This window comes from Meles meles, chromosome 10 (assembly GCF_922984935.1).
Source record: "Meles meles chromosome 10, mMelMel3.1 paternal haplotype, whole genome shotgun sequence".
Taxonomy (NCBI): Eukaryota; Metazoa; Chordata; class Mammalia; order Carnivora; family Mustelidae; genus Meles; species Meles meles.
In genome coordinates this window covers 11225626-11253436 of record NC_060075.1, presented here as the reverse complement: position 1 = coordinate 11253436, position 27811 = coordinate 11225626, and the positions used below count along the sequence as shown (strand labels likewise).

Genomic DNA, 27811 nt, shown 5'->3' with positions numbered 1-27811 from the left:
ACAAAATATGGAAAAAGCCCAGATGTCCATCAAGAAATGAATGGGTAGGGGTGCCTGGGTGGCTCAGTGGGTTAAAGCCTTTGCCTTTGGCTCAGGTCATGATCCCAGGGTCCTGGGATCGAGCCCCATGTCCGGCTCTCTGCTCCGCACGGAGCCTATTTCCTCCTCTCTCTCTGCCTGCCTCTCTGCCTAGTTGTGATTTCTCTCTGTCAAATAAATAAAATATTTAAAAAAAAAAGAAATGAATGGGTAGAGAAGAGGTGGTATAAATATATAATGGAATATTACTCAGCCATCAAAAAGAATGAAATCTTGCCTTTTACAACCATGTGAATGGAACTAGAGGGTATTATGCTAAGTGAAATAAGTCAGAGAAAGATAAATACCATATGATTTCAGTTACATGTGGACCTTAAGAAACAAAACAAATGAACATGGGGGAAGGGAGGGAAAAATAAGACAAAACAGAGAAGGAGACAAACAACCAGAGACTCTTAACTATAGGCAATAAACAGGGTTGCTGGGAGAGAGATGGGTGAGTGGATGGGGTAGCTATAACTGGTTAATGGGCATTAGGGAGGGCACTTGATGTAATGAGCACTGAGTGTTATATGCAATTGATGAATCACTAAATTCTACCTCTGAGAATAGTAATACAGTGTATATTAACTGAATTGAATTTAAATTAAAAAAAAAAAAGAAACTGAAGGTACTCAGGAGTACTTCTTCACCATATTTGGGGAACACCGAGGAGACAAGCCCAGATCTGTAAAATGATAGGTATTAATATTCATGAATATGTAGTAGGAGTCTATTAAATTTCCAAAAAAGATGAATTGTTAGTAACCATGAAGTCTCTTTTCTCAATTTTCCTGAAGAGTTTGTATACCAAGTATTTTAATTTTCCTTTCAGTGTTAGGAAACGTAGGATGAGTAAGCGGATTGTTCAAAGTTCTGCAATACTCAGAATGTGAACTGGGGCTAGACTTGAGGTCTCCCAGCTCTCATTTTTGGGGTTAGTTCCTCTAGATTGGGCTATAGGATTTGAATTGTGGAAAGAGTATAGATTGAGGGAATTATACTGCTGTAGTCTCATTGCTGGGGGCAAGTCATACAAAGAACCTGAACATTTATTGAATGAAATCATGATAAAATATGTCATCAGGGTGATTTGAGGATTTCATATATCGGAGAAACTGAGCCTCAATATTTGGTGATTATGTGAAACACCAGGCACCAAATCCAGAAGGAAAGTAGCAAACTGGTTGCTTTCCTTTTTTTTTTTTTAAGATTTTATTCATTTATTTGACAGAGAGAGAGAGATCACAAGTAGGCAGAGAGGCAGGCAGAGGGAGATGGGGAAGCAGGCTCCCTGCTGAGCCTGATGCGGGGCTCGATCCCAGGATCCTGAGACCATGACCTGAGCCAAAGGCAGAGGCTTAAAGCACTGAGCCACCCAGGTGCCCCTTGATTGCTTTCTGAGGATATAAAACCATTAAAATATAAAACATTAAGTTGGTGCAAATATTTCTGCCCATGTTGGATATATTAAGTATATACAACCAAGTGTTTGGCCACAGCTCAGATGAATCATCCTATAAATTTAAGAGCCATTTATATTGATAGTCAAGTGTGTGAAGTTATTGTTCTTATGTATTTTGAGCAGCATGAGACAAAACATGACTGTAGGTTGTGGGATTGAACTTCATGTGCTTTGTCTCTGTATTTAGAATATCCATCTCTTGTCATGAAATTGTAGAGGACTCCAAATAGGAACCCAATATGGTAAGACTTGATGGAGGTTTGCAAAAGACATGCATAAACTTTCACAGTAGAAAAAGCTTTTCCCCCCTTAGTTGTATTGGCATTATTGATGTAATGAATGAGGGGGGTATATGGGTAGTAGGCTTACTCATAAGCCTGTATTTCAGATTGGATTTTTGAGACTGATCCAGCGTTTTGCCCATCCATGTGGCACATAACCTCCCTAGTCTGTTAAAATCAATAATTTTCCCTTCATAATGTAGATAAGGAAGGCAAAGATAATTTCTTGAAGAAGCCAGTCAAAAGAAGTGGGGAAAGTTGGATAGTTTCAAGTGTATAAAGCATTCACTGGGGCAGGAAAATGTATTGTGGCAATGAATAGTGCAAGTAGAAAAGAAACCCATGTGTTAAGGCCTAACTATGTCCATGTTCACAGAGTTTAATCGAGTATTTTGGAGTGTGTGTCCATAAAGTAGCAATGGAAACTAAATGCAATTAAAAATGATTTAAAATGGGGACAGCAGCAACTGCAGACATCTCCAGCGAACCACAAGGAATGATCCTGTCTATGAGCACAGCATAGTGAAGATTCTGTTAGTACTTGTTAGATTTTGTCTGTGGGTCATGCTTCTTGTCTTACTAGATGAGAAGTTGCTCATAGTTTTTCAAGGGCTTATCAGTTCTGTTAGAGAGGTCTGGGGAGGGTGTGGTAAAAAGCTAAAAGGACTACATTGAAAATCCATATTGTTACTTGGGGTGATATCCTTTCTCTCAGGCATTCTGCAAAGCTTAGTGAGCTCAGCATGGAAGGGACGCCCATCTGGAGGTATACTGGTCAGAGTTCAATAAATTATGACAGATGAATCGGAGATGTCTCATTTCCATGACTCCCAAGTACCACATGTTACAGATTTTGCCAAAAATTACTGCCTGAACTAACCATTAGAAATGCATTTAACTCGGGGCGCCTGGGTGGCTCAGTAGGTTAAAGCCTCTGCCTTCGGCTCAGGTCATGATCTCAGGGTTCTGGATCGAGACCCGCATCGGGCTCTCTGCAGAGCGGGGAGCCCGGGTGGCTCAGTAGGTTAAAGCCTCTGCCTTCGGCTCAGGTCATGATCTCAGGGTCCTGGATCGAGACCCGCATCGGGCTCTCTGCACAGCGGGGAGCCTGCTTCCTCCTCTCTCTCTGCCTGCCTCACTGCCTACCTGTGATCTCTGTCTGTCAAATAAATAAATAAAATCTTAAAAAAAAAAAAAAAGAAATGCACTTAACTTGACTTAAGATCTTGACTTCACGACATTCTTTTTCAGATGGGGGTAGAAGAGGGCTATTTTATTTTGTTTTTACTTATTTGGGAAGGACAATTTTAGAGCATGGACCATTTTACTAGAAGGCAGACCCTGGTGCAGAGTTACAGAGATGGCAGGAAAGTATTTGTTTATAGTGTTAGAAGACAGACATAGGATAAGGAGAGGCAGGAATAAGCTAAGGTTAAATTTTATCTACCCCATTGACATAAAGCCAGTACATTTTTGTTTTTTTTTTTTATTTTATTTCTTTTCAGTGTTCCAGAATTCATTGTTTATGCACCACACCCAGTGCTCCATGCAATACGTGCCCTCCATAATACCCACCACCAGGCTCACCCAACCCCTCACTCCCTTTCCCTCCACAACCCTCAGTTTGTTTCTCAGAGTCCACAGTCTCTCATGGTTCATCTCCCCCTCCAATTTTCCCAACTCACTTCTCCTTGCCATCTCCCAGTGTCTTCTGTGTTATTCCTTATGCTCCACAAGTAAGTGAAACTATATGATAATTGACTCTCTCTGCTTGACTTATTTCACTGAGCATAATCTCTTCTAGTCCCATCCCTGTTGATACAAATGTTGGATATTCACCCTTTCTGATGGCAGCATAATACGCCATGGTATAGATGGACCATATTTCCTTTATCCATTTGTCTGTTGAAGGGTATCTTGGTTCTTTCCACAGTTTGGCGACTGTGGCCATTGCTGCTATGAACATTGGGGGTACAGATGGCCCTTCTTTTCACTACATCTGTATCTTTGGGGTAAACACCCAGTAGTGCAATAGCAGGGTCATAGGGAAGCTCTATTTTTAATTTCTTGAGGAATCTCCGCACTGTTCTCCAAAGCGGCTGCACCAACTTGCATTCCCGCCAACAATGTAAGAGGGTTCCCCTTTCTCCACATCCTCTCCAACACTTGTTGTTTACTGTCTTGTTAATTTTGGCCATTCTAACTGGTGTAAGGTGGTATCTCAATGTGGTTTTGATTTGAATCTCCCTGATGGCTAGTGATGATGAACATTTTTTCATGTGTCTGTTAGCCATTTGTATGTCTTCTTTTTTTTTTTTTTAAGATTTTATTTATTTATTTGACAGAGAGAAATCACAAGTAGGCAGAAGCAGGCAGAGAGAGAGGCGGAAGCAGGCTCCCTGCTGAGCAGAGAGCCTGATGCAGGGCTCGATCCCAGGACCCTGAGATCATGACCTGAGCCAAAGGCAGTGGCTTAATCCACTGAGCTACCCAGGTGCCCCTGTATGTCTTCTTTTGAGAAGTGTCTGTTCATGTCTTCTGCCCATTTTTTGATGTGATTATCTCTTTCATGTGTGTTGAGTTTGAGGAGTTCTTTATAGATCTTACATATCAGCCCTTTGTCTGTAGTGTCATTTGCAGGTGTCTCCTCCCATTCCGTGGGTTCAGCAAGCAGCATTGTCTGAATTGTTCACTGTTCATCTTGTTTAGGTGACATATACTTTCAACTGAAAATGTTATCAGGTGGTAGGGATTGAAACAATAGGAAAAACACTTGTAGTTGAATTTATAGAGGCAGAGATGTTGAAAAAGATCAGTTTTATAATCCAGAAAATATATCCATGGAATTACTAATGCATTTCTTTTTTAAGTAGTTTATAAAGGTTGACTAAAATTTAACTTAAATTGGGTGTATTTTCTCATGTAATGGGAGTTGTGGGAGAAATGTCTATGCCTACTTTTATTTCTCTGTTATGAAGAAAAAAATACTTTAGTCTTGATATTTATATAGCTAATAGATAATGAGAGAAGGCACATGGAGGTAGTTTTAATTAAGGTCTAAAAATATAATATTCCAACTATCAAAATTTGGTCTTGCTTTCCATACCTTACCGCAACTCTTTCTGCATGATCATGCCATTTACATATAGTTCACAATAAGAATTGGTACTTCATAATTTAAACCTCCCACTTGATATCATTTTATATTTAAACATTTCACTAAAAGGACAATGTTCTATATAAATGTAACAGATTTCAGGCATAAGTAACTATACTTTAAGGAGATAATCATTCATGAAATATTTCTATGGCATCTTTCCTATTAAGTCACATAGTGTGCTCAATTGTTATAGTCACTAATTACCCTATATCCACCATAATCTATAAAACCCAGGCATGAAAAAGTCCTTCATTAAGGGAGATGAACCAAGGAGTAGGTCATTCTTTAATACTATGTTCTAGCAGGCAGCATGAATTGTTTATTTGTGAACAGACAATGGTAACTGAAAACCTATAGATGTGATTTCAGATTTGTTGAGTATGAGAATGGTAGGACCCAAACAATGTAAAATAGGTTTTTGTTGTTGATTAAAGGGATACTGTGGACCTGGCAAAGAAGGAAAAGTAGCTAGAGTTAGGACAAATTCCCAGAAGAGAACACAAAACCCAGTGGGCAGGAGGAAGAGCTTAACAGATATGGCTTTTAACTGTGGTCATTGTTCAACACTGGTTTTGAACACCAGCTGCCTGCTTACCTCTGTACTAAAAGGTTTCTCTTATCTTATTATGCAGACAAGTGGAACAAATATTCCCACAATTCTCCTTTGTTCTTTGACCTCCGTGAAACATACATGTTCAGGGAGAGCTACAGGTCCTACAAATCAGTTAGATCTGAGAAGACCACGCTCTGGCTTTCTGATAGGAGCGGTGAGGTCTGAAGTCTTCATCTGGCACTGAGTCCATTTTCCACCCTAGGCCAGGATGGGAACCCAACTAAATTTAAATGGAGCCGCTCCCAAAGTAATAAGGTGATAATATTAACTGCAGGTCATGCTAAAAGCATCTGATGAATACATGTTTCCTCCTGCATTTGCCTTTCCAAAGGCCTATTTTCATTACCTACCATGAGTCCCAAAAAGGACTCTATGAGTGTGGACAAAAGGTGTATTTAGATATTCATGATTTTGAAATAAGGCAGTGGTCTTTGGAAATGAATAAGAGCCTTGGTGGGTTAAAAATACTCAGCTAACATATCACTGAAAGTTACTTGAGTATTAACAGCTTATTTTAATAAAATGCTTTGCTGTAAAACACATAGTATGATAATAAATACTAGAGATAATAAAAGTTAGAAAAAGAACAGAACCAGATTGGGGATTATTGTTAGAAATTACGAGCCTTTCAAGGGAAAAAAAACATAGAAGAATACAGTTGGTGAGCACAGAACTGGTCAGAATTTCACAGCAGTGGAGCAGGAGGGTTTGAAGAAGCAAATACATAACATGTTAAAATGAAGAATAAAATAAAAAAAATCTGTGGAATTAGTGATAGCAACTTAGTAGTATCTTTAATTTGATAGTTCTTTTTTCTAAGAAGGGCAGAAATTTCCATGATCTCAGGATGAATGTTACAAGGAAATGAATTTAGAAAGCAGACAGAAAAAGTTTGAGATGTGAAATAAAGTAAGATTTAGAATAATAAGTACAGAGGATATAGTTCTCTCTCCATTTTGGGGGAAAACATCTTTTTTTTTTTTTTTTTTGTAATAAGAAAGGAGTCGTTCAGGTGCAAGAGTAACCTGAGGATGGTAGAGAGGGGAATGAATGAAGGGATAAGATCCAAAATGTGATCAAGAGCATGAAGTATACTGAATGTCATCACTAAATGAAGGACACCTGCCCTGGTTCAGGCACTCATGCAGCAACTAGACCTTCAACTCCTTGATTTTTACCAACACCCTTTCGAACCATCTGTATTGAGCACATATTGTAGACGAAGAAAGGTGAAGCTCCCAGAGGCTGAGTAGCTTGCTTTAGGCTTCAGGCAGCAGTAGATGTAAATTTGAAGCAGGAATTGTTTTTACTATGAAGCTCATAGTTTCCCTAAGATATGACACTGTCGTTCATTTGTCATGAGACAAGAGCTGTAGTAGAGAGATGTGTGGGTTGGGCGAGAGGAGCAGAGTGAGTCATGTGCTGGCTTGTTCTCCAGGTGGCTCATACTTGGAACAGGGGAATTGTGATGGGATGACAATCTGTTCTATGTCTTTTTCATCCACATGAACTTAAGAGTAGGGAAGTGTAATATTCACTTTGAAATCTCAGCATCTAGCAGCAATGGCACTTCACGAATGTTTGCCAAATGAGTGGAAAAAGAAACATCTACTTTCTGTTGCAGATTTGTTAAAATTCAACAACAGTTAACAGATTTTTTTGTTTTTGTTTTTAGAGTTAAATCTGAATGTCATTTTTGAGGCAAGTAGATTTTTTTTGGTCTGACCATGGTTGAAGAAAAGCCAAGTGAGGGGTGGTGGTGATGGAAGGATCATGATAGAGCCAAAGAGGAGGAACAGTTGAACAGGGAGATCAGGTTAAGAGGAGGATACCAGCAGAGTTTATGAAAATGTTTGTGGCTGAACCATGAAAGAGATGGGCATTTGGGGACTATGTGCGTGTTTGGTTTTGTTTATGCTTTAACAGAGAATGAGATTGTAGACAGTCTTCATCTTCCTACTCAGAGACCCTAGCAGGACCCCCAAGGGTTCAGGGATGAGCAGGCAGCTCTATTTATGCCCTGATGCCCTCTTGTCCCCTTATCCTCTGCTTTCCCTGATTTTGCACACTGTAGGAAAATTTGGTTAGTGAATAGGTAGGCATGGAGTACTAATGAGAATGAGTCTGTCCTATTAAAAGCTTCTAGAAAGGAAACAGTTTGGTTTAAATTTCAAAACTGATATTATACTATGTAGTTCTACTAAAAAAGTACTTCTTGAGCAAAAGAAAATGAAGAAAACTCTACTGTAATATATAGCTAAGTGAATTCTTATCCTCCTCTCTTCCAGTGAAGAAGGGTCCTTAAACACATGCTTTCCCTGCCTCTTTGGTCTGGAGAAAGTCTATGCACCCATACTCTTACTTCCCTTCTTTGGGTCCCATATAAAAAGGGTAGATTCTTAATAGTAACAAGTCGAAAATGGAAAAAGAGAGAGAGAGAGAGAGAGAGAAAAAAAACAAGATACAATTACATTCCCTAGCCCATCCTATCCCTCTGAATCCAGAGACCAAAGTTTATCAAAAAGACAAATGACCTCAGGTCCTCAAAGCTTCCCAGTCATCTGTAAGCCCTCAGACCTATTAGAAGTTGCCTCTAATATTATTTACATCTGAATTTTCAGAGGGCATGTATGGGGAAATCTTGTTTGTTAGTTTCCTCCAAGACAGAGGTCAACTTAATGGTCATAGCTATACTATTACAGCAGTACTGTCACTCAGTTCACAAGGATGTTCTCTGTAGTTTTCCTACATTTCAGCTTAAATGTACTTGTAAGTTATGAAACAGTGTCTGTTTCATAAAAATTTATCACTGAACCAAAATAATAGAGTTCCTAAATAAAATCAGATTTTAAATCTAGAGTCTCTGATTCCAGATCTTTCTGTAAGGGTCTGAATCTTCCAAATATTTCCTTTTGTAATAAATTCAACCATTTCATTATGATGGGTCTAGTTGATATATGTAAGGTAGTTTTTTAAAAGTTCTCCAACCAGATTTTCTTCATCATTTATCACTTTACATACAGTTGTCACCTACCATTCTTTCCTTGCCCTTGAGGTAAATTTATAAGATGTGAGCTCCTAGAATTGCACTGCATTATCTCCAGGCTTTCACTGGGTCTCCCTGAGACCACCTCATGTCCTTTTGAAGGTGCTGGTCCAACTCTGATAGAGTGGATGTAGTGCCTGTTGGGATTACACCTGCGATTTTCAATCATGAATGATCTGAAACATCAGATTAAGTCTGGTCAGAGGTATACACTACGTTTCACAAGAAGTTACCTTTATGGTTCTTTGTTTTAACAGCTTCTGATATATCTAACTCTCTCTGCAGATTAGGAATTATGACAATTTTTAATGGAATAGAAAACCAGAAATGGGTGAGAGAATTGATTTTCTCAACCTATCCAGTGACTAGGACACATGGGTGTCCCTCTTTGTCCTCTTGATCACATACATGGTTACAGTGTTGGGGAAATTCCTCATCATTCTTCTCATCAGACTAGACAGCCAACTCCACATTTCCATGTACTTCTTTTTCAACAGCCTCTCCCTCATTGATATCTCTTATGCCACAACATCATTCCTCAGATACTGGTGCATTTTCTTTTTCTTTTTATTTTCTTTTATTTATTTGACAGAGAGAAATCACAACTAGGCAGAGAGGCAGGCAGAGAGATAGGAGGAAGCAGGCTCCCCACGGAGCAGAGAGCCCAATGCGGGGCTTGATCCCAAGACCCTGGGATAATGACCTGAGCCGAAGGCAGAGGCTTTAACCCACTGAGCCACCCAGGCGCCCCAACTGGTGCATTTTCTTATAGCATATACATATTCTCGCAGCAATCCCATTTGAGAGCTGTGCAGCCCAGTTATTTTTCTCCCTGGGCTTGGGTGGGATTGAGTTTGTTCTACTGGCAGTGATGGCCTATGACCATGTGGCTGTGTGTGACTCACTGCATTACTTGGCCATCATGCATGGAGGCCTCTGTTTTAGGTTGGCCATCACATCCTGGGTCAATGTCTCCATAAGCACACTCATGCAAGAGTTCAAAGATAAAATAATTATGTGCAAACGTAACCATGTATAGAATTTGTATGCCAAGAAAAAACTCCCTCTCATAGCTTATGAAAAAGTTACTGCCCAAAGTATTACAGACTTACAAAATATAAGACTATAAATTTTTATTTTTCTAAAATGCATTTTATTTTATTTTTTCTGCATGTTTTAAAAAATATTTATTTATTTTAAAAGATTTATTATTTTTAATTAACATATAATGTATTATTTGCCCAAGGGATACAGGTCTGTGAATCGTCAGGCTTACACACTTCATAGCACTCACCATAGTACATACCCTCACGAATGTCCATAACCCAACCACCCTCTCCATACCCCCCACCCGTGGCAACCCTCAGTTTGTTTTGTGAGATTAAGTGTCACTTATGGTTTGTCTCCCTCCCGATCCCATCTTGTTTCATTTTTTCCTTCCCTACCACCCAAACCATCCACATTGCTTCTCAAATTTCTCATATCAGGGAGATCATATGATAATGGTCTTTCTCTGATTGTCTTTCTCTGATGGAACCCTCTAGTTCCATCCATGTTGTTGCAAATGACAAGATTTCATTTCTTTTGATGGCTGCATAGTATTCCATTATATATATATATATACCACTTCGTCTTTATCCATTCATCTATTGATGGACATTTAAGTTTTTTCCATAGTTTGGCTATTGTGGATATTGCTGCTACAAACATTCGGGTGCACGTGTCCCTTTGGATCACTACATTTGTGTCTTTAGGGTAAATACCCAGTAGTGTGATTGCTGGGCTGTAGGGCAGCTCTATTTTCAACTTTTTGAGGAACCTCCATGCTGTTTTCCAGAGTGGCTGCACCAGCTTTCATTCCTACCAACAGTGTAGTGTAGAAGGGTTCCCTTTTCCCCACATCCTTGCCAATATCTGTCGTTTCCTGACTGGTTAATTTTAGCCATTCTGACTTGTGTGAGGTGGTATCTCATTGTGGTTTTGATTTGTATTTCCCTGATGCCAAGGGATGTTGAGCACTTTTTCCTGTATCTATTGGCCATCTGGATGTCTTCTTTGCAGAAATGTCTGTTCATGTCCTCTGCCCATTTCTTGATTGGATTATTTGTTCTTTGGGTGTTGAGTTTGATAAGCTCTTTATAGATTTTGGATAGTAGCCCTTTCTCTGATATGTCATTTGCAAATATCTTCTCCCATTCTGTCAATTGTCTTTTGGTTTTGTTGACTGTTTCCTTTACTATGCAAAAGCTTTTGATCTTGATGAAGTCCCGGTAATTCACTTCTGCCTTTGCTTCCCTTGACTTTGGCAATGATTCTAGGAAAAAGTTGCTGCGGCTGAGGTCGAAGAGGTTGCTGCTTGTGTTCTCCTCAAGGATTTTGAAGGATTCCTGTCTCACATTGAGGTCTTTCATCCATTTGGAATCTATTTTTGTGTATGGTATAAGGAAATGATCCAGTTTCATTCTTCTGCATGTGGTTGTCCAACTTTCCCATCACCATTTGTTTTAGAGACTGTCTTTTTTCCATTGGACATTCTTTCCTGCTTTGTCCAAGATTCGTTGACCATAGACTTGAGGGTCTATTTCTGGTCTCTCTATTCTGTTCCACTGATCTATGTGTCTGTTTTTGTGCCAGTATCATACTGTATTGATGATGACAGCTTTGTAATAGAGCTTGAAGTCTGAAATTGTGATGCCGCCAACTTTGGTTTTCTTTTTCAACATTCCTCTGGCTATTCAGGGTCTTTTCTGGTTCCATATAAATTTTATGACTATTTGTTCCATATAAATTTTAGGATTATTTGTTCCATTTCTTTGGTAGGGCTAGCATTAAATGTGTAGATTGCTTTAGGTAGCTTAGACATTTTCACAATATTTATTCTTCCAATCCAGGAGCATGGAACATTTTTCCATTTCTTTGTGTTCTCAATTTCTTTCATGAGTACTTTATCATTTTCTGAGTACACATTCTTTGCCTCTTTGGTTAGGTTTATTCCAAGGTATTTTATGGTTTTGAGTGCAATTGTGAATTGCTTAATTTCTCTTTCTTCTGTGTTGTTGTTGGTGTAAACTGATTTCTGTGCATTGATTTTATATCCTGACACTTCATTGAATTCCTATACAAGTTCTAGCAGATTTGGAGTGGAATCTTTTGGGTTTTCCACATAAAATATCATATCATCTGCAAAGAGTGATAGTTTGACTTCTTGTTTGCCAATTCGGATGCCTTTCATTTCTTTTTGCAGTCCGATTGCTGAGACTAGGACTTCTAGTACTATGTTGAATAGCAGTGGTGATAACGGACATCCCTTCCATATTCCTGACCTTAGTAGAAAACCTCTCAGTTTTTCTCCATTGAGAATTATATTCACTGTGGGTTTTTTATAGATGGTGTTGATGATATTGAGGTATGTACCCTCTCTCCCTACACTTTGAAGAGTTTTGTTCAAGAATGGATGCTGTATTTTGTCAAATGCTTTTTCAGCATCTATTGAGAGTATCATATGGTTCTTGTCCTTTCTTTTATTAATATTTTGTATCACATTAATATATTGTATCACATTGATTGATTTGTGGATGTTGAACCAACCTTGCAGCCCTGGAATAAATCCCACTTGGTCGTGGTGAATAATGCTTTTAATGTACTGTTGGATCCTATTGGCTAGTATTTTGGTGGGAATTTGTTCATCAAAGATATTGGTCTATAATTCTCTCTTTTGGTGGGGCCTTTGTCTGCTGGCCTCATACAATGAGTGTGGAAGTTTTCCTTCCATTTCTATTTTTTGGAAGAGTTTTAGCAGAATAGGTGTTAATTCTTTAAATGTTTGGTAGAATTCCTCTGGGAACCATCTGGCGCTGGGCTCTTGTTTTTTGGAATTTTGGTGACTGCTTCAATCTCCTTACTGGTTATGGGTCTGTTCAGGTTTTCTCTTTCTTCCTGGTTCAGTTTTGGTAGTTTATACATCTCTAGGAATGCATCCATTTCTTCCAGATTGTCAAATTTGTGGACGTATAGTTGCTCCTAGTATGTTCTTATAATTGTTTGTATTTCTTTGGTATTGGTTGTGATCCCTCCTCTTTCATTCATGATTTTATTTATTTGGGTCCTTTCTCCTTTCTTTTTGAGAAATCTGGCCAGGGGTTTATCAATCTTATTAATTCTTTCAAAGAACCAGCTTCTAGTTTTGTTGATTTGTTCTACTGTTGTTTTTGTTTTTGTTTTGTTTTGTTTTGGTTTGGTTTCTATTTCATTGATTTGTGCTCTGATCTTTATGATTTCTCTTCTCCTGCGGGGTTTAGTCTTTCTTTGCTGTTCTTTCTCCAGCTCTTTTAGGTGTAGGGTTAGGTTGTGCACTTGAGACCTTTCTTGTTTCTTGAGAAAGGCTTGTATCGCTGTATACTTTCCTCTCAGGACTACCTTTGCTGTGTCCCAAAGATTTTGAACAGTTGTGTTTTCCCTATCATTTGTTTCCATGAATTTTTTCATTTCTTCTTTAAGTTCCTGATTGACCCATTCATTCTTTAGTAGGATGCTCTTTATCTTCCATGTATTTGAGTTCTTTCCAACTTTACTCTTGTGATTCAGTTCTACCTTCAGAGCATTGTGGTCTGAAAATATGCAGGGAATGATCCCAATCTTTTGGTACTGGTTGAGACCTGATTTGTTTCCCAGGATGTGATCTATTCTGGAGTATGTTCCATGTGCACTAGAGAAGAGTGTGTATTCTATTGTTTGGGGATGGAATGTTCTGAATATATCTGTGATGTCCATCTGGTCCAGTGTGTCATCTAAGGTCTTTATTTTCTTGTTGTTCTTTTGCTTGGATGATCTGTCCATTTCAGTGAGGGGAGTGTTAAAGTCCACTACTATTACTGTATTATTGTCAATGTGTTTCTTTGATTTTGTTATTAATTGGTTTATATAATTGGCTGCTCCCACATTAGGGGCATAGATATTTAAAATTGTTAGATCTTCTTGTTGGACAGACCCTTTGAGTATGACATAGTGTTCTTCCTCATCTCTTATTATAGTCTTTGGATTAAAATCTAATATATCTGATCTAAGGATTGCCACCCCAGCTTTCTTTTGATGTCCATTAACATGGTAAATTGTTTTCCACCCCCTTACTTTATTTTTTTTAAGATTTTATTTATTTATTTGACAGACAGAGATCACAAGTAGGCAGAGAGGCAGGCAGAGAGAGGGGGGGAAGCAGGCTCCCCGCTGAGCAGAGAGCCCAATGTGGGGCTCAATCCCAGGACCCTGGGATCATGACCTGAGCCAAAGAAAGAGGCCTTAACCCATTGAGCCATCCAGGCGCCCCTCCACCCCCTTACTTTAAATCTGGAGGTGTCTTTGGGTCTAAAATGAGCTTCGTGTAGACAGCATATTGATGGGTTTTTGTTTTTCATCAGTTCTGATACTCTGCATCTTTAACTGGGGCATTTAGCCCATTTACATCCAGGATAACTATTGAGAGATATAAATTTATTGCCATCGTTTTGACTGTAAGGTGATTGTTAATGTATATTGTCTCTGTTCCTTTCAGATCTACTATTTTTAGGCTCTCTCATTGCTTACAGGACCCCTTTCAATATTTCCTGTAGGGCTGGTCTGGTGTTTACAAATTCTTTTAGTTTTTGTTTGTCCTGGAAGCTTTTTATCTCTCCCTCTATTTTCAATGATAGCCTACCTGTATATAGTATTCTTGGCTGCATGTTCTTCTCATTTAATGCTCTGTATATATCATGCCAGTTCTTTCTGGCCTGCCAGGTCTCTGTGGATAAGTCTGCTGCCAATCCAATATTTTTATCATTGTATGTTACAGACTTTTTGTCTTGAGCTGCTTTCAGGATCTTCTCTTTGTCACTAAGACTTGTAAGTTTTACTATTAGATGACAGGGTGTGTACCTATTTTTTTTTCTTTTTTTTCTTTTTTTTTTTTTGCTGAGGGAACTTTGTTTAACAGTTTTACATTCTTGTTAAAACGTTAAAAAAAGAACAAAGCATTAACACTTGTGACAAGAAAGAAGGTCCCCTCCAACAGTATCTACTCTTTTTCCTCTCCCAGTGTGTGTATTTTTCTTTTCCATGTTTATTTCAAGGGAGAAAGTGAGTAGATATTGGATTCCAATAAGTTAATACTAAAAGTTCATAGTGAGCTAAAATATAATTATACCTTGACTAAAAAATTTTAAGGTTATTTTTATTTACAAGTTTTGAAAAATGTACATTTTTTACATGGGTTATTTGTGCAAAGTTAGATTTAGAAGAGTGACCAATGCACAAAAGGTGACAATGGAACATTAGACAAAACATGTACAAGCTTTGTCCCACACTGCTACTTAAAGGTACTGTCTATCTAAAGTATAAATAGCCAAAGAAAGATCACAAACATGACTTTAGGTTCTTATAAAACTGAAAGGGAAGACAAAACTAAAGCATGCAGCATTAACTCAGGATTTGAGTGGAAAATGATTTGCCACAGATATGCCCCCTTCCTTGGGTTAAGTAAAAGTCTAAAAAAATGATGTGGGATTACAAGTTTATCTAGAGTGGCACTTGCTCCCTTAAAGATTAAAGGATCTCCCACCTTTCCTAGCTTAAAAATGAATGATTGTTTCCTTTCCTCTGCTCCCACACCTCTTTAAAAAGCAAAAATCCAGAAGACTTCAGTATTCTGAAACTTAGCATGGGTGAGCCCAGTGAGTATCTTGCAAGGAGAAGATGTGTCCATTACAATTATTGCGGTGTTCCTTTGGCTGAGTCCTTTGACTTTTCCCTTGGTACCAGTAAAAAACAACAACAACAACAACAAAAAAAAAACCCGTCTTGTAATTCATCTTGGCTAGATCTTAGTATTATAGCATTTTTAGCGTCCATTGCTCTTTCAGAATGGGTGTTTGTGTGGATTTGTTCCCCTGTTTTTCAGAGGCTGTATCCCAAACATTAACTTCTAAATCCAACGCAAGTGAAGGACCAGTCAGGATGAAACATTTTAGCAATCCTTTTGTTAAAAATAACATCCTGGCCATCAAGCTATGCATAAGTACCACTTGTACAACAATTCACTTTAAAAGCTTAGTGTAGAGTACCGTAACACAATACTGCCCTAAAGCTGGAGATGAGACGACAAAAAAGGGATGAAGCATTAGTAATTTTGGCACGTAACCCAGGTACGGTATATTTGATCTCATAGAGGGTGTTTTCTGATGTTCAAGGAGAGGGGAGAAGGGATAGGAAGAGCTCGGCAAGGGAAGATGGAAACAGCACGACAGCTACTTTGCTTTTAATAAAGTAATGTAATGACACTGAGGAATAGGAAGGTGACAAACACATCAATATATATTTTTCTTATGACCAGCCTCTTCTTTTCTGCACCCGGATCAACAGTCACGCCAGCTCTGTTCTACTATTGCAGAAACACGTTTCTCATATTCCCGCTTGTTCTCCTGGTACAGCTGAGCAGCCTGGCCGTTTGCTGGACTATTGGGATTGGGTTCATCCAATAGAGACTGTATGGATGTTAAAATGGAAGACACATCTCCAGCGGTTTTGAAGTATGTCCAGACATATACTACCATCTGCATAGATATTTGGATGAAACATCTTAGAGACAAATCTAACCGTAGGTGGTTTATTTGGATATTCTTCGGTGAATTCTATTGTAAGCTTAAATGTTCCATCCTCAAATGGGGTCCCTTCAGGTCCGAAAATGACCGCGTTCCAAACCATTGTGTTGCTCTCAGACGGAGCCCCGCTGACTCCCGCCGGAGGATCCTCCTGCAACCTCTTGAAGTCCCTCATGAGGCACCGCCAAACCGGGGTGGACATATCTTTATCGGGGTCAGGGGTGGGGCATACACCAAGGTCTTGGGTCCCGGCGGATGCTGAGGAGCCCGAGGAGGCTGAAGGAGCTGAAGCAGATGCCAAGGTAGCGCCCAGAGGAACAGCACTGCCCCTCCGAAGTTGAGGGTTGGTCTGTGTGTACCTATTTTTATTGATTTTGAGGAATTCACTGTGACTCCTAGATTTTGGTGCTTGTTCCCTTTGCCACATTATAGAAATTCTCTATAATATTTCACTCCAATATATCTTCTCCCCCCCCTTCTTCTTCTGGAATCCCAATTATTCTAATATCATTTCCTCTTATGGTATCACTTATCTCTTGAATTCTACCCTCATGGTCCAGTAGTTGTTTGTCTCTCTTTTGCCCAGCTGCTTTATTCTCCATTATTTGGTCTTCCATACCATTAATTCTCTCTTCTGCCTTGTTTATCCTAGCAGTAAGAGCCTCCATTTTTTTATTGCACCTCATTAATAGCTTTTTTTTATTTCAGTTTGGTTAGCTTTTAGTTCTTCTAGTTATCCAGAAATGGCTTTTATTTCTCCAGACAGGGTTTCTCCAATATCTTCCATGACTTTTTCAAGCCCAGCTAGCACCTTGAGAGCTCATTCTGAGCTCTAGATCTGACATATTACCAACGTCCATATTGATTAGGTCCCTAGCCTTTGGTACTGCCTCTATTTCTTTTTTTTTTCTTTTCTTTTCTTTTTTTTTTGTGGTGAGTTTTTCCATCTTGTCATTTTATCCAGATAAGAATATGTGAACAAGAGAATAAAATAGTAAAAGAGTGGCACAGACCCCAGAAAAATGTACACTAACCAAATCAAAGAGACACCAAATCAGGGGGAGAAGAAAGGGGTTAAAAAGAATTTTTTTTTAAATGTAAGTAAGTTAAAAGATCTATCTATCTATCTATATATTAGGATGGTGAATAGAACAGAGCCACTCACTTGATTTTGGGTGTATTTTGGTCTCTTAGAAGAAAATACCTCCCAAAATTTTAAAGAAAGAATATATATATATATATATGGGTAAACATGATGAACGGATGGAATATGACTGTAAAGATGAAAATTTTTTAAAAAATTCTAAAAAAGGAATTGATAAGTTACATTGGTTGGAAACTAAAGAAAAAGAAAGTGGAGAGTATTTGCTCAGGCTGGAGACTAGAACAAAGCCCTGTGCTAGATTTAGGGTATATTTTGATCTATTATAAGAAATTGTATCCCAAAATTTTTTTAGAAGATAAAACTCTATTTGTATCCAAAAAATAAAGTTAGATACAATGAAGGATAAAATCTGGCTATAATAATGAAGGTTTAAAAGGATTTTTTAAGCAAGTTATTGTTAATATAAACTAAAAAATGTCAAAAGAGGGAAGAGGAAAAGTTAAAAAAATTAGAATAAGAAAAAAAAATTTTTAAAATTTAATTAATTTTGCAAGATTAAAGAATCATGGGGAGAAAGCCACAAATTCCATGCTGTGCTTTCCCCTCCTCTGGAATTTCACTGTTCTCTGTGATCAATCAATGAGCTTGGTCTTGGCTGGATGTTCTTGCTGATCTTCTGGGGGAGGGGCCTGTTGTAGTGATTCTCAAATGTCTTTGCCCAAGACAGAATTGCAGCCCTTGCCAGGGGCTGTGTTAAGCAATCTGCTCAGGTTCATTCTCCGTAGCTTTTGTTCCCTGAACACTTTCTGTAGAGCTCTGGAGGACGGGAATGAAAATGGCAGCCTCCCAATCTGGCCTGGAGGAGCTGAGAGCCTGCGGCCCCACTCCTCAGTCTACCCTTGGAAAAAAGCGGTCAATCAATCCAGTCTACTTGGCCTCCGGCTATGCTCCAAGCTCACCTGACCTGTGACCAAGCATTTATGTCTCTGGCACACAGCCCCCCATTTGGAGTCTCCAAACCCAGCAGATTCCTGTTGCTCTGCTTTTCCTGCGGAGGAAGGTGGGTCACCCCAAATTTGCCCCTTGTGCGGTCCCTGCCCAATGATCAGTGGTCCGACTGTGCCGCAGATCGCAATTTAAGGTAACCCCAAGCTGAGAGCTCACTCCTTGGCTCCGTCTCTGTTGTTAGCTTCCCTGCTCCAGTACCTGCAAGCTCTGCTACACTAAGACACCCCCAATCTTTCGGTGACCCGTGGGTCCTGAGACCACACTGTTCCCTTGAGGGTTGCCCCCTCCTTCACCCGCTTAGCCTCAGGAGCAATGTCCCTCAGTGGAGCAGACTTCTAAAAGTTTGGATTTTGTGCTCCATTGCTCCACTGCTTGCCGGGAGCCAGCTCCTCCTCTGCGGTCTATCTTCCTATCACTTTGGATTCACTTCTCTGCGCGTCCTACCTTTCAGCAAGTGATCGATTTTCTCTTTCTAGAATTGCCTCTCTTCTTCTCTTCAATCTCCTATTGGGTTTGTAGGTGTTTGGAATGGTTTGACAGCTATCTAGCTGAACTCGTGTGACCCGATGTTATTTTAGTCTGCTACTCCTCCACCATCCTGACTCCTCCCCCATTTTATTTTATTTTTATTTTTAAATTTTATTTTATTTTTTCAGTGTTCCAAGATTCATTGTTTATGCACCACACCCAGTGCTCCATGCAATAAGTGCCCTCCTTAATACCCACCACCAGGTTCACCTATCCCCCACTCTCCTCCCCTCCAAAACCCTCAGTTTGCTTCTCATAGTCCACAACCTCTCATGGTTCATCTCACCCTCTGATTTATCACAATTCACAAGACCATACATTTTTAGAAAATTTAGAAAATTTTTAGAAAAAACATAGGAGAATAATGTAATCTAGAACAGGCAAAGGTTTCTTAGATGTGACATGTATTATAAGATAAAGAGTGATAAACTGGATTTCACCAAACTTATAAAATTCTACCCTGAGAAAGACTCTGTTGAGAATATGAAAAGTTAAGGTACGGGCTGGAGAAAAAATTTGCAAACTATGTATTGAACTGAGGACTATTTTCTAGAATACATAAGAATATTCGAATTTCAACAGTAGAAAAACAAACAAACCAAAGTGACATAAAGATCCATTTTACTGAAGCAGATAGACAAATGTTAAACAAGCACATAGAAAAACTTTCAACATTTAGAACTGTTAGGAAAATGCAAATGAAATAAAAATAGTGACAATGCCAAGTGCTTATGAGGATGAAGACAACCCAGATATTCATGCATTGGTGACAAGAATGTAAAAAGATACAGACACTTTGGAAAATGGGTTGGTAGTTTCTTAAAAAACAAAACAAAGCAAAAAGCCCAAACACTAAATATACAACTACCATACAACCCTGTCATTGTACTCCTGGGGTTTTCCTATTCAAATGAAGATCATACACACCCAAAAACCTGAGTGTAGTGTTTATAGAAATTTTGTTGGTAATAGTTCCAAACCAGAAACAATCTGGATGTTTTTAAACCTGTGAATGGTTAAGCAAAAGGTGGTACATACATACCATAGAATATTCATCAACAGTAAAAAGAAGTGAACAGTTGATATACACAAAATCTGCATGAATCTCTAGAGAATTATGCTTGTGAAAAAGGCAGTCCCAGAAGGGGTATTCTGTATTATTCTATTAAGATATAACTCTTCAATTTCCAAAATTATGGGGAACAGATAGATAGTGATTACCAGAGGTCAAAGAGAGGGTAGGGGCTGCATAGAAGTGGGTGTGGCTATGAAAAGAGAACATGAGAAAGTCTTGTGGTGATGGAACATCCTGTATTTTTACTGTTATCAATGCCAATGTCTTGTGATATCATAATATCACATATCATGTTATCATATCATATAATTTTTATAATTATTGCCCATTATATATCATGTTATCTTATATTGCGCTGTCACTTTGTAAGTTGCTACCATTGGGGCGAACTGGGCAAATGGCACAAGAGTTACTTCTGTATTATTTCATTCAACAACATATAAATCTGCAATCTCTATAAGCACAAAATTAAACTAAAAACTGTTTGATGGGGGTAGAAGTTTTACCTTTCTGTATTAAGGAACTTGGATGATCTTAATTCTTCTCCATTTTTTTTCAGTAGTTGCTAATACTTCCTTTATTAACTGTCTGTACATTTAGATTCATTTAGATTTTTAAATCTATCTATGTGGTGCTATCATTCTTGGAGCTTAAATAGTATCATGAGGAATGTGCTAGGATGTCCATTAGACTTGCAATGGTCACAGAAGCCCGCTGGACATAGCATGTACATCTGGGGAGGGAAGCACATCTCTTCTGTCTCCAGAAGGAGAAGTAAGGGCATCTGGAGCCAAAAGGGGAGAATTGGTGTTTCCAGCAGACTTAGATGCAGCCTCAGTCACTGCTCCCTGGACTGGGGCCTTGAAGGCTAATGTCTGGCTTAGGCTCTAGGAAGACATCCTCCAACCTCAGAAGGCTGGCTTCTCTGACTGTTTGGAATGACCTAAGGCTATCATGAAGATCTGAGAGGCAGAGGGATGGAGAAGAGCCTTCCACAGGGAGAAGGGCAGGGTGGAGACCTTATCCTGTGCATTGGGAGTGGTGGCAGCAATTAACACTGTCACACAAGAGGCTCCTGGGGGGATGTGTCAGCCCTCCCCTGCAAATGCAGTGGCTGCCAAAGCTCATTAGGTCTGTGTGTGAGCTCTCGTCAATGTCCTCCCAGTAGTGTCCCTAGCAATGGCAACTAGTCCCAGGTGACTGAAGCACCCTGGGGACCCAAGGAATTTGGGGTATCTCTTCTATATGTCCATCCCTGTGTTGGAGGGAGAGCTCTTGATACCAGTTTGAACCTAGAGGAAAGCAGACACATCTCTGTGAGCATGATGAACATCTGAATGGCATCCACAGCCTGTGGGAGTGTGGCCTTGGCAGGGACAGAAACAGAAATTATATGACTTGTTAGGGACTTGAATGGGAGGCATGAAATATGACTCGTGAAATCTTCTCATCTTAAGTATTATAGCAAGTGTGGTAAAATGACTGTGTTTTGCAGGAGCATGAAGTCTGGGTATAATTTTATAAGCTTTTCAATTCCAAAGCTCAGTACTGACACAGAGAGAAAGACACTTAGGGAGGAAGCCCAGAAATATAGTTTTTCATTAGGTGTTGATATTGGTTAGCAGGATGTAGGAGTATTCTTTTACATTTCCAGGAAGATAAATTATCAATTGCTTTAAGTCTTCCTATCTCAGTTATTTCTGAAGGGTTTGATAATCATATTATGATTTTCTTTTTTAGTAATAGTTAAATGGAGACCTAAGGCAATTAAGGCTTATTCAAAGACCCTTGACACAGAGAATGAACTGGTAGTTAAGATTCAGGTGTCCTAACTCATCTCAGGGTTGGTTTTTCCTGAGCTGACTGTGGGGATTGCACTGTGGAGACTTGCCAGACAAGAGGGAGTTATATTGCCATGAAAACGCTAGTCCTAGCCACTGGAAACAAGAAGTAAAAAGAAGAATTTATATGAGACCATAATTAAATATGTCACCAAAAGTGAATGTCAGGTTTATTCATGTTTGAGAAACTTGGTCTTGGTAATTAGTCTCAGATTAAGTGAAAAGTCCGGTAACCAAATCCGGATTGAAGAAGTTAACAAGACAACAAAAAGAATAAAGTAATTTCTTTCAGGATGCCATACCCATGTTTGAGATACCAGCCACCCAAGCCACCCACAGGTTCTCTGTTTTCATATATTAGGATGATGCAAGCATTCCTGCTCCGGATGGATGCTCTCAGTGCTCCGGATGGATGCTCTCAGTGCCTACATCACCAACACTTCAGTCAAGAGTCAGAGAAATCTCTCCCTAAATGAAAGTGCCATTTCCATGGACAGGTCAACTTGTTGAAGGTATGGCTCCGAGTTATTTTGAGCAGCATGAGAGAGCTGTCTGTAGGTTGTGGGACCTTCATGTGTTCTGCTTCTATATTTGGAACTTTCACTTGTCCCAGACAAGACTGTTTAGCTCCCCAACATCCACGGTCATGTTGATTTCAGGGAAATGGATGAATTTTCTTTATTTAAATTAAAAAACTGTAACTGATTAAAGCGGAGCTTTCCAATTATTTGTATTAAGTGAGATAAAATGTGTTGTATTAGGAATCTGGACACTTGTTTTTTGTTTGCATATCTCTGTCCTAGAGAGAAAGAAGTTTGGATCTATTTGCTGTTTGTATTAATAACTGGATAATGAGAGAAGGCACACGGAGGTACTTTAACTGGGGCCAAAGGTTCTGTTTTAACAATGAAGAGTTGATGTCTGCATTCATGCCTGAGACCTGATTTTCCCTATAATTTCAGGGTCATTCCTGATGCCTCTTCTATCTGTGTGGGTCCCAGTTATCAACTGCTTTGTGACCTATTTTAAAGGCACAATAATGTCAGGTCATTCATGTTTTAAAAGTCCCATTTAGAATAATTACTATACAAAAGATCATTTCAACATAACACTGAAAAGAAATTTTAAAAATAAATAAAAACTAAAAAGGGGGGCTAAATTACTATTATTAGAGTTTCAAGCATTCATGATAGGGCAAAAAGGAGAAAATTTATGACATAATATTTCAATGGCACCTTGTGTTTTATTCATTATGGTTGCAATAATTATCCTATATCCTATATCCATCACAATTCATAGAATCTAGGAATCTGAAAACCTTTCCTACATAGTTCTCATGTCTAAGGAGATGAACTACACAGGTATATCATTTTTAAAAAATTTAATTTAATTTTTTTAGTGTTTCAAGATTCATTGTTTATGCACCACACCCAGTGCTCCATGCAATACATGTTCTCCTTAATACCCACCACCAGGCTGACCTAACCTCCCTCCCCTCCAAAACCCTCAGTTTGTTTCTCAGAGTCAATCATCATATGGTTTCACTTACTTGTGAAGCATAAGGAATAATATGGAGGACATTAGGAAAAGGAAAGGAAAAGTGAATTGGGGGAAATCGGTTGGGGAGATGAACCATGAGAGACTGTGGTATATCATTTTTAAATGCTATGTTCTGAAGAGGCAACACAAATTGTTCAGTTTTGAGTAAACAAATCTCAAAAGATATATAGAAAGATGTGGTTTGAGGATGGTTGAATATGAGGAAGATATGAACCAAGGATATAAAACAGGGTTTTATTATTATTTATTTATTATTATGTATTAATGGAATGGTAAGTACCTACAGAAAGGGCAGCTGGAATTGGGACAGTTACTGAGAAGAAAACACAAAATAGTCTTGTATAGGAGGAGAAGCTATCCAGACTGCTTCTTAGCTGTGTTCATTACTCACACCTGGCTTTAAACAAGAGTTGTGTCCCTCGTCCTATATGAAAAGGATTTGGGCATCTTGTTTCTCCTGAAAAAAAAAAAAAATGGAACAAATAATCTCAAAAGTGTGTCTTACCTGTTGAAATCAATGAGGAGCACAATTTTGGGGATAGTGTGCTATCCCCTAATTCATTAGAGTTGACTTCTCAGTTCTATCTTTCTAACACTAACACCAAGCTGTATTTTTCTAACACAAAAGATTGAGATGTGTAGCACACTGTCTACCAATTATTTCATTGTGCATCTGAGGACAGACTAGGAATCCAGCTCTATTTAGCTGAAAGCTGATCCAAAGGATTGTGAAAATAGTGTTCACTGCAGGTGTTAAACTCATCTGACTGACCCATAGTTCCTCCTTCACTTGGCTTTTCAAATATAGATACAATTTCTATTTTCTTAATCTCCTAGGAATCCAGGAAACTATAACTGTAGAAAACAGGTATATTTGGTTATCAATTATTTTGAATTTAATTATTTTAAAATCAAGGCAATTGTCTTTAGAAATAAATATACTTTTGGTGGGTTAAAATAGTTAGTTGACTGGGGAACCTGGGTGGATCAGTGGGTTAAAGCCTCTGCCTTCGGCTCAGGTCATGATCCCAGGGTCCTAGGATGGAGCCCCACATCGGGCTCTCTGCTCTGTGGAGAGCCTGCTTCCCCCTCTTTCTCTGCCTGCCTGTGATCTCTGTCAAATAAATAAAATAAAAGTCTTTAAAAAATAATAATTAGTTGACATATATATGCAAGACATTGAAGTATTAGCAGGATACTTTGGTAAAACACTTTGGTCTAAAACACACCTGTAATAATAAATGCTGAAATTCATAAAAGAAAAGACAGAGCGTGTCCTCCTTACTGAGTATTTGGACACTCCCTTGTCTGTGATTTTCTTAATTGTGTAGGCAGTTAGACATCTCAAATCTGTATGTGCACAGAAGTTGTCTGATTTAATTTGCATGTTTGGGATTATTCTAGTGTTGAACATAGGGTGGAGGGGATGTGAGGAAAGTGCATTTGTTTCTCTGTCTCTTCCATGGAGAAACTCATGGAAGTTTATAAACAACTTCCTAATAAATTATCTACATTTGAGCTTAAATCTACCTCTGAGTTATGCAACATCACATTTCATATATAAAAACTTGGGGCACCTGGGTGGCTCAGTGGGTTAAAGCCTCTGCCTTCGGCTCAGGTCATGATCCCAGGGTCCTGGGATTGAGCCCCGCATTGGGCTCTCTGCTCAGCAGGGAGCCTGCTTCCCCACCACCTCTCTCTGCCTGCCTCTCTGCCTACTTGTGATCTCTGTCTGTCAAATAAATAAATTAAAAAAAAATCTTTAAAAACTTAAGTCTCTAACCTAATCACATATCATGTATGTCATAAAAGAGGATTCATATCCAGGCTCTTGTTTCCAGATCTGTCCATGAGACACTAGCCATATTTATACTATACATCTGCCACATCTGAAAATCTCTCTCATTTTTTGGTAAGACATTTATTCTTTTTATCATGTTTGTTGTAGTAGATTTATGTAAGGTTGTTCTTGACTTTGAATCATGTTTGTATTCATTATTTATCACTTGATCCCCTATTTTCACCCATAATCCTCTCTCGACCTGGAAACTATGGTAAATTAAAAAGATAAAGAGTTCTGAAAATCATACTGCATTATCTCCAGGCCTCCATGAAATCCCTAAGATTATCTTCTCATTTTAAAATAATGACTTGATCTCTTATGTAGAGTAGATATAATGCATCTTAGGATCAAGCCTGTCATCATGGTGCACGCATGATCAGAAGCATCTTGCTAAGACTGGCAGTTCTTACACAATATGCTTTCTTTTAAGAAGTTATTCTTATGGGTCTTTAATTCGTAGTTTCTGCTATTTCTGTCTCCTTCTGCAGATTAATAATCCTATTGTTTTAATGGACACAGATAACCAGACTTGGGTAAGAGAGTTTATTCTACTTGGCCTGTCCAGTGACTGGGACACACAGGTCTCCCTCTTCATCTTTTTCTTGATCATGTACATGGTGACAGTGCTGGGGAACTTCCTCATCATTCTTCTCATCAGACTGGACAGCCGACTCCACACTCCCATGTACTTCTTTCTCACCAACCTCTCCCTCGTTGATGTCTCCTATGCCACAAGCATCGTTCCTCAGATGCTGGTGCATTTTCTTGCAGCACATAAAGCAATCCCATTTGTGAGCTGCGCAGCCCAGTTATTTTTCTCCCTGGGCTTGGGTGGGATTGAGTTTGTTCTACTGGCAGTGATGGCCTATGACCGCTATGTGGCCGTGTGTAACCCCCTGAGATACTCGGTCATCATGCATGGAGGCCTCTGTATTAGGTTGGCCGTCACATCCTGGGTCAGTGGTTCTGTTAACTCTCTCATACAGACTGTAATCACCTTTCAGCTGCCCATGTGCACAAACAAGTATATTGATCACATATCATGTGAAATTTTGGCTGTGATCAGGCTGGCCTGTGTAGACATCTCCTCCAACGAGATTGCAATCATGGTTTCTAGCATTGTTCTGCTGATGACACCTTTCTGCCTGGTTCTCCTGTCCTACATCCAGATCATCTCCACCATCCTAAAGATCCAGTCCACAGAGGGAAGAAAGAAAGCCTTCCACACCTGTGCCTCTCACCTCACAGTGGTTGTCCTGTGCTATGGCATGACCATTTTCACTTACATCCAGCCTCACTCCAGCCCCTCTGTCCTTCAGGAGAAGTTGATATCTGTCTTTTATGCCATTCTGATGCCTGTACTGAACCCCATGATTTATAGTGTAAGAAATAAGGAGGTGAAGGGGGCCTGGCAGAAACTACTAGGGCAATTATCTCTGTTAACATCAAAACTGGCAACTTGATGAATCCTGAGCATCACTTAGAGAAAGAAGCTTTGTCTGTGTTTTCTTCCATTTGACTCAGATATGGCAGTCATCATCTGCATTGCCTTGGCAACCAGGAAGGAGATGACGGTACATGTACTGGTGATGCTGTGTAGGAGGCTGGAGGTTGGGTTGGGGTGTGGAGTGTGGGTGTATTTCTATGTCACCACAGCATGTTCGGTGAAGTTGAGCACAGCTGTAATTGGACTTCCCGCCCCTACTCAATCTCCACTCCTATGGGCTGAGAGAACTGTTTGCTGTTTTGATTTGTTACATTGTTTATAGTTGTGGATCTATTCATGGATCTTACTTTGGGTCACTTGTTCTTACTCATCCAAATTTTGTATGAGGTTACTGTGTTTCTACTGTGGGGAAAAGCATTTTCACATTTTAGACTCAAAATACCGCACAGCATATGTATTCACAGTCAGTAATTGTGTGAGTCCTTGTTTTGAGGAAAGAGATGCCATAGAGGCTGTTAAGATATCTTTGTGCGGGACCATTAGTTGTGCACATAGCATCTTGTCTGAGTTCTGGAGGTACCTCAGGAGAAGAGCGTCAACTGAAGGTCTTGTTTTATAGTGACAGGAATATAAGTAAAGCTGTTTGGACAAGACAGCTACTGGCCACGGAAAAGTAACATTTGGGGCACTACTTGACAGTGTACAAGCAATATGAGAGGAATTTTACTGCATATGTATATGTAAGAGGTACCATTTAAATATTAAAACTGTCTAATTTCTGAAAACTCTATACCCTTTTTTCTGAGACTTTAAGAACAATAAGCACATAAAATATGAATTAACATATAAAATATAAGAGATAGAGTTAATCTGAGAAAGGACAGGTTTTCAAGCCAAAGCCACTGAAAGATAAGACAATTTCAATATGTATTTTGGGAATCAGGACAGTTTGGTCAGCTGTGCAGTGTTTCCCTCTAGTCTCTGTCTGAACACCTTCACCCCTTCCTCCTCCCACACACAACAGGGCCCTAGCTGACCTTTGTAAATTGGTGAGGTGGAATACATGAGGCTGGACCTCATTTATGAGAAAATATCTAAGTAAGGAACAAAAGGGGGAAGAAATATTGTAC

General features: G+C 39.2%; 1 protein-coding gene and 1 pseudogene across 1 annotated transcript; one reads left to right on the top strand and one right to left on the bottom strand.

Annotated features, from left to right (window-relative positions):
- Positions 1–16022: 16022 nt before the first annotated feature.
- On the bottom strand, positions 16023–16488 carry LOC123952027 (annotated as a pseudogene).
- Positions 16489–25743: 9255 nt separating this feature from the next.
- Positions 25744–26697, top strand: LOC123952077 (olfactory receptor-like protein OLF3). The gene has a single exon (XM_046021320.1). It carries the CDS (start codon positions 25744–25746, stop codon positions 26695–26697), a length of 954 nt encoding a protein of 317 aa, XP_045877276.1.
- The last annotated feature ends 1114 nt before the right edge of the window (positions 26698–27811 follow it).